At 40.0% G+C, this 12,993-nt stretch overlaps 1 protein-coding gene across 1 annotated transcript in view; it reads left to right on the top strand.

Annotated features, from left to right (window-relative positions):
• Positions 1 to 12,993, top strand: part of LOC146506914 (single-stranded DNA-binding protein 2) — a 79,033-nt gene that overhangs the window by 51,113 nt on the left and 14,927 nt on the right. Inside the window, exons 5-6 of the mRNA XM_085181410.1 lie at positions 6,195 to 6,284; positions 7,676 to 7,735. Coding sequence (XP_085037536.1) covers positions 6,195 to 6,284; positions 7,676 to 7,735 — 150 coding nt within the window. The remainder of the gene's footprint in view (positions 1 to 6,194; positions 6,285 to 7,675; positions 7,736 to 12,993) is intronic.

The following is a 12,993-nucleotide window of genomic DNA, read 5'->3' as shown; positions in this document are numbered from 1 at the left end:
TTTTAGGGTGTCTGAAAATAAAAGAAAGGCTGACTGTGAGGCTTTTCAAACTTGGAAAGTGATCCAGGAAATTCTAAGACCAGCTACAAATCAGTGGAAGTGCATTTGCAGCATTAATCAGGAGGTATAGAATGAGCCACAGCGGAACTAATCAGAGCCAGAGGAGTATGTTAAAAACGTTACCTCACCTTAGTCCAACAGAGCAAATCTGGGGTATCTTAACCCTGTAACACCTGGTGTGTCATATTTGATACATGAGTTTTTGAGACCTCCATTTCATCAGCGTTATGCTGACCATATTTTGATTTCCAAAAAAAGAGGACGCTGTCATGAAGAACATTAATAATACTGTTTGTTTAAAGAGAACTTTAACATATTTAAACGATGCCTTCTCTGTACGGTTAATGAATGGTGAAATAAAAAATGTCATATAGGCTTTTACAAGTCAACAAGTGCAAAAGAAGGGGACGGTCGGTCACCCTAATCGGTGTAACCCCCAACCCCCCTTCCCCCTTGCAAAAAATACAGTCGTAACCAATAAACTGCAGAAAAATACTGGATGTAGCAGATATGCAGCCTTCATAGGGTTAAAGAGGGAGGCAGGCAAAATAACCCGTCTGTCCAGGAGCAGGTTGTAAAATTGAAGCTTGGCACAAAATCTCTGTAGAAATTTGAATATCTGACGAAAGATTCTATCATCAAATATAAAGGTGAACAAACCAAATAATAAAGGCTTGAAAAAAGGAGTGACTTCCTGCTGCTGGGCCTGAATACTGGACTACTGGAGTATTGCAGTTACTGTAAAGTAATATCATTTTCAATTATTTGATATTTAAGTGACGGTAAACACAGATGAACTCACCTATGCTGCATGATGTAAACAGATTGTCAGGTCAGTTTTACTACAGCAGGACATTTTATGTGGGATACATATATATAAAACTTATTGTAATGGGGTGGTAAATTAATACATAAATAAATAAATAAATAAAAATCAGACAGAGCTGATTTGTCAGGCTGCGTGAGACAGAGGTGGAGGGACCGCTTCAGGTTTACACAGCGATAGAGACAGAGGGAAGGTAGACACAGACAGCCTTTTGAGATTCCACTCACGCATCTCTGAGTGTCTCTCAGTCTCTGCAGTATTGAATGAAAATGACTCCTCACCTTCACATGCACACACACTCACACACACCCCCAAGCTAAGTATACATGCATCACACACAAACACACACATACACGCATTAATCTGTAAACATGGAGGGATGAAAGAGTTTGCAAGTTATCTTGTTAAGTATTTGTGAGCCCTTTAGTGTGATGGGATTAGTGTACTGTGAATGTAGTATGGAGGAAGTCTGATTAAGTTGTAAAGTGTTGAGCTGCAGCGTAATTGCCCTACATATGAATGACTACGGAGTTCTTTCGATGCATTTTTGTGCTTTTTATAGAAAAGTTTAGCAAATTACATGTTTGGGTTGTTTTCAGGCATAAAGCAGGAGATGCTTCGGGAGAGAAAGCGCCATTTCTGATGGAGAAATTATACATATTTCCATAATATGGGAAGCTTTTTGATAACAGAGTGGACGCGGTAGATCTAATACATCTAAAGCTTTACTTCAGTGAGTAAACCTCGAATTCGGGTGATTTTTCCCCCTCTTGTTTGTTGTGACATATGATACATTTACTGCCTTTTTTTCTTTCTTTGTGTTTTTAAAAAACTCACACAGGAAAGACGCTGTTATATTTACCAGTCTTCACAGTTTGAAATAGAAGCCGACCTTATTTTAGCCTCTTTTTTTGGACCTTTTTTTATAACTTCATAAATGGCAATTGTAGTTTTATGTTATTGTATGCCTTGTTGTGTATGTTTGGTATACTGTAATGGCCTCCTGGAGGGTGGTGTTTTGAATAATTTATGAAACAAATGAGTTTGCCAGGAGATGCAGGTGTTCATCTGAGGACATTCGGGGGCTGTTCCACTGCCTCGGGTTTCATCACAAACACTTCGTTTAGCGTGCAAATAACCACAATGTAGGGAGAACACAACACACACAGCGCTTCATTAAATGAAAAGCTGTAATGTAATGGGGTTCCCGAATGGACAGACGGAAGAGTTGATTGTCTTGTTACGCTTCAATCAGGTCTTTCTGGATCGCTCTAGAAAACGACGGAGTATCGGAAAAGATACGAGTGTAAGAACGAAGATAGAACCTGTAAACTGTGATGGATAGTGAGTCGAATGAGCTCACTGACATTCTGGTTATCTGTATATCTACAGACGGGTGTGACAAATTAAAGGAAAACTCAAATGCTGAGCGTTTTAGTCATTGTGGTATCATGGTTCAGGTCGATGTTACATACATGCATGCAATACCTTTTCCCCGCCATTGTGCATTCATTAAAACAATGCTCTCTAACACATGATCAATACAGCAAAAAAGGCAAAGACTTTTGGATTAACAGAATAGCTCAGGTCAGAATGTTGTGACCCAGCACTGTAAAATGACCCCATAAAATTTAAAAATTTACTCTCATTTTTTTATATTTTTGTACATTTACTGTATTTAAGGTAGAGTCCAACTCTGACATGTTTGGCTTATGTTTTGCTGTCTTATTGGCAGGTACAGGTGTTGTCTAATACTAGTTTTTGTTGCTTATTAAAAATATATATATTATACAGAAAAATAATAATTGAGAAGTTTTCTCATTACACAGTGTTTCTGTTTCATGCCATTGTTCGTGGAGCATGTTTCAGTTGTACAGGTGTCACAGCTGAACAAACGGTGGTGCACAGTCAAGCAGTGTTTTCCCTTCATGTTTTTAACTGGAAATGTAGCAAACAATGAAACTATAAAATGCTGCATGGACATCGGCAGCAAAAGCAATGATTTACCCGCCAAGAAAAATTGTTGTCGTTCCCCCAAATCCAGTTTCAGACAGGTTAATTTTCATTTAAGGGCTGAGAATTTCTGAGCGTTATAATTGGCCTTACAGCTTGTTCGCAAATTGAATGGGCAATGAAGTCCATCAAATGAAGTGCAGTGGAAATTAGCGTCAGTGTTCGGTTGCATTTAAGTTCAGTGAGAAGTGTATGCAGAAGCGTTGCACTGCACCACTGCTGGCAGCTACATTCACACAATAATGTACACTACCGTACGGTGTTAATGTGTACAAGCATCACCTCATTATCTCAGTGTTCCTCTCACTTGGCCTTGTCAGAAAAGTGTAAACACTGATGTGTGAGAGGTGTTAATGATGGATTCATTAACAGTGTAACAATCTGTGGATCTTTTGTGGTTGCTAAGGTTAAGTGCTGGAATATGTTGAGCTCGGTTGTGAATTGGTATTTAAACAGAACTGACAAGGAGGAGTTTGCTGTGTGGATCACAGCATTGCTGTGGCTAACACGAGGTAATGGCACCACATTACTATTATACAGTGACAACAGGTGTTATGATTCTGCAGATCTTTAAGCTTTGCCATCAGTTTAACTGAACAGATTTTATAGATTCTGTTTTCAGAGGAGGGAAGGACACACGTGATTCAGCCTTCAGTTTTGTATTTAGTAACTGGAAATAATGATCAGGTGAGTGGCGTGTCCACTGAAGACTATCCCGTTTCTTTGCTCGAGAAACTCTTAGTTTGCTTTTGGATTTGGTTTGTGTGGGTCATTATCTGTCCATTGTGAAACACAGTTTTGCAGCATTTGGCTGAATCTGAGCAGCGAGTACAGGTCTGTACACTTCACAGGTTATCCTGCTGCTGCTGTAATAGCAATCCCACTGGCAGCCATATATCCTAATGCCATAACATCGGCTCTACCGTTAGCTGTTTCTTCCCGGCTCTTTTAGATGTTTCCTGGCAAAGTCCAGTCTGACTTCCTCGTTCTTGAGTGTAACCAACAGTTCTACTTTTTCAAATCTAGGAACTAAAAGTAAACCAGCAGTCTTATAGCTAAGATCGGTGCCTGATTATTCAAGATTTAGTATGTGAGGAGAAGGATTTTTAATTCAGTTCTGAATTTAACAGCGAGCCAGTGAAGAGAAATATGCTCTCTGTGCCTAGTTCCTGTCAGTACTCTGGCTGCAGCATTCTGGATCAGCGAACGGCTTTGTAGGGAGCTTGGGTATATGCCCACGTCCTTGAATGTGTTACTGTAGCAGAGGTTAAAATGGTTAAATGTTGTGAAGGGTTTTTATAACAAAGGAAAGAATTCTGCAATCATCCACTGCAGTTGTCCTCTGTGGTCTTGCAGGTCTTTTGGTGTTGCTGAGCTGAGCGGCGCATTCATTCTTTTTAAGAAGTTACCACACTGTTGATTTGGCCACTCAAAGTTTTTGCTGTCTCTCTGGTTGGTTTATTTTGGGCGGTTTTCAACTCCTTCACCTAAAAATCTAAAAACTGCATTTTCAATAATTAGAATCAACTTGGTGTTTTTGTATTTGTTCTCATTTGCTTCATTTGTCATTGTGAAAATGAGAGAATAAGCCGTGAAGCTGCTTGCCACAACTGGCAAAGCAAATACGCCTGTTTCCAAATCCCAGTTTTACACTGTTTAACCCACGTGACTCTTCTAGAGATCAACGTATGGAGACAAACATGGAGGGAAAAATCACTTCTTTTAAAGAGGCTTTGTTAAACCTATGATTCATTCAGATTTTAATGTCATTTGACTCAACCTGATTTGTCGTAATCAAAAGACACTTAGCCGTCGGCAGCAGTACCAGAGCTTTTAGCGTTGCTGTATGTATGAGAGCGTAGCGTTCTCCATGTATGAGAGGTGGTCCTGCTTTTTGAGGCTTGTTGTTTTTGCTTTTATTTCTCCTCGTTGCCGTGTTTGGGAAAATGCTGCTTTGTCAGCAGGTCAGGTAGATCCCCTCCTCCTCCCTCCTCCCGTTCTTCTTTTTCCGCCACAAACATTAAGTGTGCTCACACACTCACTGCCACATGCACACACACACACTCATAATCTCTGCTTTGTCCTCTTTTCTCCTCTTTCCCTCCCTCTCTCGGTGCACGAAGGCAAACTCAGCAGACCTCCAGGCTGCCAGGGTGGAAAGGCATTCTGGGTAATCCAGGGTGCGAGGAGGGAGAGGGAATAAAAGGGGAGAAAAAAATCCCAAAAAACAAAACACACTTGATGCAGTGCATGATTTTGTACACACAGAAACACAGACACACACACCAAATCCAGCCTCTCGCTACTGAACCGTGGAGCTGCAAATATCCATCTGTGTCCATCTGTACGTTCATCTGCTGAGACAAATACAGCCTATGTTTACATGAGAATATAGAATCTAAAAACTGCACGGCATCCTGTTCGACATTGCTCAACATTAACGATCGAGAGATATGAGAGCGAAGGAACAGAGAGGGTGGCGGGGTGGAGCAGAGGAGGATACAGGGGTGTCGTCAGTCTGCTTTTATCTCAGCTCTGATTAAACCTTGTTCCTGTCTGACCTAAAAAGTCAGCTGGCGGAAACTTCAGAGACTGTTGGGTGAATTTCGCTGGATCTCTTTACACCCCTCCAGTGCCTTCAGAGGGGGAGAGAAAGTGAAAAGGAAGATCAGAAAAATAGAACAGAGAGTGGGAAGATACTGACACAGATGCAGTCACTCTGGCTTCATGAGTCCACTGTTCACACGTTATTGTGTACAATATATGGAGGTACGTACACTCTCCCACACTGCGCGTTGTCTGCTCTGTATTCCTAAAGAGGATGAGGAAGAAGAGGCCGGTGCTGGGTGGTAACTTGGTTGTACAATGCGACAGGAAGCAGACAGAGGCAGTGCTGAAATGATCCAGCGCCACCCGTCTGGGACAAGCACAACAAAAACGCATTGAATAAAAATAAACCTGGGCCAGCATGGCAGGGCATCTGCAGAAACAGGAAATATCCCACTGAGGGAGAGAGATGGGGAAAGACCCTCGCAGTGCAGACTATGACTTTTATATAAGTGGTGGCAGGCTTATCTGGTATTTGGTGTTGGATGTGTTATCTTTGCAACATGGATAAGTAAATTCCTGCTTTGAGAAAGACAGAAATTATCCAAACTATTATATCTGTTTGTTTATTCTGCAGAAAAATGGAGAGTAGCTGATGAAACAGGTGAAAGAGGTGTTGAGTTTGTTGTTTCCGACAAGTCTGAGATCTGAGTTGAAGTCTCCCTTTTTTGCCATTTGTCTCTTTCAGAGTGCCGCAGCAGCACCGAGCCCAGTCCTCGGTAACCTTCCCCCAGGAGAGGGCATGCCAGTAGGGCCAGTCCCACCGGGATTCTTTCAGGTATGCATGCAACGCAGAGCTGAACGGCCATGTTTCTGTCACTCCAGAGGATGTAATATCAGCTCAAATTTAAGCTTCCCCAAATTTGGCGGATTCAGTCTCACTTCATTTCAATTGCATTTTATTGAAACTGCTCCAAATCACAGCAACAAGCCATCTCCAGGCATTTTAAATTGAAAGAGCGCATTGCAAACATCCTAACTAGAAACCCAATGAATCCCCTAAGAGCAAGAACTCACTCTCAGATAACAACAACTGTATGTATATTTACATACGTTACCTTTGAATATGTGTACAATCTCAAACACAACTAATCTGACAGGAGAGATAAATTTCTGGCACACAAAAACGCACACATGCAGCATTGCCCCAGATCATCTGTGAAGGCCTCTGCCAGTTGTACATCGATTAAACGTCATTATCAGTCAAATTCAGGCGCTCGGATTAGACGCAAAGATCAATAGTCTTCCCGGGCATTTCTTAGTTCTGCTTTCATAAACTCACATGTGAGTCCGAACGGCTTTTTCCGTCTCCTTCTGAAGATCAGTCGCTCTTTGAAGGCAAGGTCTTGTCAGGACCTCTTAGTTAAAGAAATATAACAATTACCTGATTGCCAGCTCTTCTGTCTGGTTTTTTGTGTATGAAATATAACAGAATATCTGCACTACTTGGGGTTTTTTTTGGTGATAAATTGCACATCATTTCCAAAGTCAGTCACAAATGATGCTTCGTTTTATTCATTCAAATTCTGTTACGTCATTTGCTGATAATGATTAGTTGTTTACATTTTTTAATTAATAATAAAAAAAATAGTAACACCATCACTAAAGAAACCTAAAATGCTGTAGCTTCATCCATTTGATGTCTCTTAAGCACAACTAAGACAGCAATTTAAGTGAAGGCTCTGATTAAATTAAGAGGACTATTGCTCTCTAGTGGCAGATTTCTGCATTGCTCCTCCACCACTGCAGAGTGGCTCTTCTGTCCGGGATGGCATCAGTTCAGCAGACATAGCAACAGCATTGCTACTGTCTGTGGTGAGGACAAGTGAAAGCCCACTCACAGCTGCAAAAGAGCTCCGCATACAGGCTGCCAAATTCCACAGAGTTAGCACACGCACTGACATCATTATCATCCTTTTTTTCCTGTCATTTTTTTTCTCCCCCTCATAAATTCACTCCAGTGAAAATGCGGTCAGCTTCTTCCGTTTGCTGTATGGTTAAAGGAAAATTAGCCCTGAATTCAAGTGAAAACATAAAAGCAGCTCTGGTTGGTTCCCTGCTTTGAAGAGCGTATAAAGTTCCCACTGTGCCACCCTCTAAATCTTTGTTACACATGTGGTCAGTCCATTTATTTGTCTGCATGTAATATTTTATTTGCCTAATTTTTAGCCATTTATGTCACCTCGATACCCCGGAGGACCAAGACCGCCCCTCAGATTACCGAATCAGGTAAGAGCCACACTGACCCCTGCAGGCAGCAGACGTAACTGAATTGTACAAATGAGCCAAATCGCACGATCTGATATCCTCGTGTCGGTGTTGTTCCCACATCATCATAATAAATGTTGTTCCAGGGTCCACATTACAAGTAACCAATCACCTTCTTGTGACGTCATACTTTTGCGACTTCGAAAAATACCCGCCTTAAAAAAACAAATGTTCTTCGAGAAACCGCCTTTTGTCGTCCGATCCAGCAATTTCAATTCCTCTCAAGATACTTTTCTTTAATAAACGGTAAGCATAATACATATGTTTTCCTTGAAATGGATAGCTGTTTGATTGCTAGTGATAGGCTACTTGCGAACCAGTGTTCTCCAGCCAGAGAATTGCGTGTCAATGTATTATGATTTATTATGAAAGTACAGGTGAATATAGCTGTCATAACAATGTCAGGCAAAATTGCAGTAGCTTCCCTGATCATTTTACAAACATAAGTGAAGAGAATTTGAACTAAAAGACTTAGACTAATGGTTGTGTGCTGAATCTATGAATCAAACTATCACCTGGAAACATAATTAACTGGTCCATAGCTGTGAAACTGGACATGAGTTCTTGATTCTATGGAGATTAACAGTAATCCAGAAATTTTCAAATTTGTCCTTGGACATCGCGTAGAAGTTGTCCCTGGGACATCGTGTAAATGTTGTCCCTGGGACATCGTGTAAATGTTGTCCCAGGGACATCGAGTAAATGTTGTCCCAGGGACATCATGTTAAAGTTGCCAGAGACATACCATATGAAAGTTTAGCTTCTTTTAGCCCCTGTTTGTTTTATATTATATATATATTGTTTTAATATTATATTTAATATTTACATTGTATTGCAAAAAAACCCAAAACAAGTTAAAATGAATTAATGAATATTGACTAATTAAACCTTTGTTATTTTTCCACCAGAAATGGACGATATAATTAGAAGAAGTGTTCTGAATGACGAAAAAAAAAGAACTGGAAAAGATACACAACTTTGTGTGCATGTGTCACAATGCCAGGAGGACCCTCATTAACTCATTAACCCTTCATGGACATTAGAAATGTTTAAATGTGGCCTCAGGTAAAGACAGGAAAAGAGACTATTACAAATTCAACTGCATCAGAGCTGGGAAAAAAAAGTCAAAACAGCTATCGAGCAGTGGGCTGTAAGGCCTATGTTTCATTTAAAGTACACAAATGTTGGAAAGACCACACAGTCATCGTGCAGCGTACATATGATAAGCATGATGGGCATGATCCTTCGGACCCAAAAGACGCACATTTCAACAATATTTCCAGTGATTTGAGGAGGAAGATTGAGGAACTGCTTTCCCTTGGAACTAAGCCAGCCATCATACTAACCGAATGTCATAAATGGGCCAAAGAACATGGACACAGAGATCTTCACAACAGTGAGCATTTTGTCACACCACGTGACATTGACAGTGTTAGAACCTGCATGATGAGGAAGAAGCACTTTAACTGTGGAGACAGTCAAAGTGTACATACCTTACTTAATGGAAAACATCAAGAACATGTTCTCTTCTATCAACCATACACATCTGACCAAGAACTAATGATTGTTTTGCAGACACCTGTAATGAAATCAAACATGGAGAACTATGCAAAACAGTTAGTATTTGTTGACACCACCCACTGTGTTAACCAGTATTCATTTCCCTTATTCACACTTGTTGTAAGAGATGATCATGGGCATGGAGTCCCTGTGGCCTATGCCGAGGTAAATAATACATTGACAGCTATTAATTTTGAAATAATTCCTTTTCAAAAAAGTTATAACATGCCAGAATCTAATGCTATAGCTGCAGCATGGGCTGCAAAAAACTTTCCTTTCCAGTTGTTAAAGTTATTCCTATAGGCTGTATGCAGTATTTTATATATCTACTTGTGAGTTGAAATGTTTAATTTGGCATTGAAGTGGTGCTTTGAGATAGCAAAAACATTTTCATACTGTTTAATCTCATTTAGTGTTTTCTTTTTTTCTGTAGAGCATTTATGGTTGACAAAGACTTTGCGGAAATAAACGCTTTGCAGAAGGTTTTTCCAGAGTCAGCTGTCCTTCTATGCTGGTACCATGTCTTGCAGGTAAACCACATTGTTTTCTTTTCACGTTGTCTAAGATGCACCTGAAACACATTTTTACAACAGGGTCCTGTTGTTATGATTTGCCTCATTGTGATATTCACCTACTCAGGTTAATGAATATAAAGGGATAAAATGTTGAGTGACTATGTCCATCCATTTAAGACCACAGTGCATTCATCTTCTGGTGGCTGCTTCCCAAAGCTCCTTTTGACATTTAAAAATATGTTTGCCTGGTTGATTTCTGTAATGCACAGGTCCTCTTGTCCAGTGAGTGACAAAGTTATTTTTGGATGTCAGCTTTTTTTTATGCTTTTTGTACAGCTGCTCCTCTGTCTCTCTCTCTAGATTAACTTTTTTTCTCTTACATTCACAGGCTGTTAATCGATGGCTTTCAAAATCAGAGTCCGGGGTCCGTGGGCTTTCTAACACCCAAAAGAGAAATGAAATCATTTCTTTCTTTTGTAAGCTGAAAGCTTGCACATCTGTAAGTGTAATTTGTCTATTTCACATTTTGATTTCTTGATTACACTAAGAGCATAATAACTTTCAGTTGCCAAAAAAAAAGTTACAGAGAGATACAAAATAGATTTTTGAAATGATTTCTAAAACTGGCTTCTTATCTTGCTTATCAAAACAAGTACTTAAGCTGTGCAGACCATCATTGTGTCACCCACTGTGCAGTAGAACTTGTGAGTAGGATTCTTTCACAGACAGATCCTGAAACCAAATATGCTTATAGGTTTAGTGTTCCTTCTTAGCCATTGTAAGGGAAGAAATAATTGCTTCTTAATACAAAAACATGACATATTATTAATAACTTAAAATTCTTAATGTTATTCAATAAAAGGAAAAGGGCTTCAATACAAAATATTAAAGATTTCAATAGGTCTGTTAAATGGATTGAAATATATTCTGTTGCATCCAATTCTCTTAGGAGGAAGACTTTAAAGCCACATCAGCAGAGTTTTGCCAGACATTTAAGCAATACCCTTTGGTGTGCCAGTATTTTCAGAAGCACTGGGAAGGCATTGGCCACATGTGGTGTGCCGTCGCTTCAGTCACGCTCGTTCTGAAACAAACAATGTGATTGAAAGGTATGATTTATTATTTTGACCTCATTCAATGTTATTGCTGAAAAAAAAAGATATTAAGCATTAATCCAAGAGGCTAAACTAAGTAGGTTCTTCATGTCATTGCCAGAACAGCTTTTAGGCGAATCCTTTAAATTCTAGCAGTGTTTTTTATGTTATCACAACAAAAAAACACAGTAGGTGGATTTGCCTAAACCAGCTAAACCGGCACAGAGCATTCCTTTATAAAAGACGTGTGCAATAGGTATTCCAATTTTTTTTTTTTTAAATAATACAGTCTTGATTTAAACTTTAAATTCCTTCAATTACAGTTAGTAATCATTTCAAATAACTTCAGATTTTTCCGCCGCCTGAAATACCAGTTTTTATCTGGCTACAAGAATAGGCGTCTGGATGATCTAATTGAAGTGCTCCTAGGGAAGGCCGACAACTACTTCTCAGTCATAAAAAGCCTGCAAAATGTGGGCCGCATGAAAAACAGGTTTGCTGACACCTTCTCTCAAGTTTCAGACTCTGCTTCAAGACTGATGGAAAGTGGTTGGGCTCTTAAAATTACAGTCAAGAACAGCCATGGAGTTAATGCATATCAAGTCCCATCTGAGTCAAGAGAAGACATAGTGCAGACGTTCCCAAAGTGTGGGGCCCGCCCCCTGGGGGGGCGCAGAGCCATTGCAGGGGGGGCGCGGCATGAAAAGGGGAAAAAAAACAAAACAATGCTTGGACACTGCTAGCACGGGCGCCCACAGAAACGCAAAGCAGGAGATGAAGCATAGCTGAATATGTTTCCAAACCAACTTCATTCTAAGCCAAAGACTAGAATGAGGTAGGTCTCCCTGCATGATTGGTTTTCCCTTCCTTGGAAGCAGTGCTGGGATATTTAAATCATGGACAAACAGTATCCCACATTCTTGATTTGTAGTTCACAAACACTTGTTGTAATGACTAACTACTCCTGACATTTTGGAGATGTTAGCTCTTTATACAGTAAAGTTACAGCGGGATACAAATAATATCAGGCTGATCCTGCCACAATTTGTTCCCCCGGTTCAAATCACGGACAAACAGCATCCAACAGTTGTTTATGTTTTTGAACCATTTTGCAGAGGGATTTTTTGAAAAATGTATTGATAGCAATGTTGAATATTATTACACAGGAAAAAAAACAACTACATGTAAAATAATTACACCATGACGCCTCTGCCTTTCTAAATGGAGGGACAGTAACTGCTTGTATATATAAGCGTGTAAAACCTGCAGATAGTCAGATTAACAGTATTTCGTCTCTATCTGCCATTCTGCAATTCATCTCATGTAAACAATAACGTGGCGCGCAGCGTGACGTGAAAAAAGGCACATACCTTTGACGTTGCCTGAGGAACTCTGTATTCCTCGTGGTAAACGCAAAAAAGGAGTTTTAAAAAATCTCCGTTCTCGGTGATTCGAAACGCCGTTTACGTGTGGACGAAACAGCTGCGTTTTCAAAAATACCCGTGTAGGTGTGGACGTAGCGTAAAAGACTTAGTAGTTTATTTCCTTACTACCTGTCATTTATTGCAGATTACTTGTATTTGCTTAATTGTTTACTAAATATTTGAGGTGTGAAATACACCGCAATGGAGCAAAATATGGGTGTGTGTGGTTGGAGGATGTGTTCGTGGCGCGAGGGGGGCGCGAACATTTTTCTTGTAAAACAAGGGGGGCCCAGCAAAAAAAGTTTGGGAACCACTGACATAGTGTATGATGTCTGCCCTGTTGAGTCCTACTGCAACTGTACATATGGCTTACGAGGACTTCTTTGCAAGCATCTAGTGTTACTTGCAAAATTAGCAGAGGTTGACAATGACATCTATCCAAACATGGAAACAGACATTTCTACCTTGGCAAGAATTGCAGTGAAAGAAAGGCATTACTTTGTACACTGTGAGGACTTGAAAGTGATAAAAATGCCAAGTTTTTTTGGAAATCAGTGTTTTTTTGCATTGGCTGAAACACTTCAGTGCACTTGTTGTACGTTCTCTCACTATAACACATGTGCTTG

Source organism: Neolamprologus multifasciatus, chromosome 12 (assembly GCF_963576455.1).
Source record: "Neolamprologus multifasciatus chromosome 12, fNeoMul1.2, whole genome shotgun sequence".
Classification (NCBI taxonomy): domain Eukaryota; kingdom Metazoa; phylum Chordata; class Actinopteri; order Cichliformes; family Cichlidae; genus Neolamprologus; species Neolamprologus multifasciatus.
Note: the sequence above shows the minus strand (reverse complement) of the source record. Positions and strands in the feature narration are given on the sequence as shown.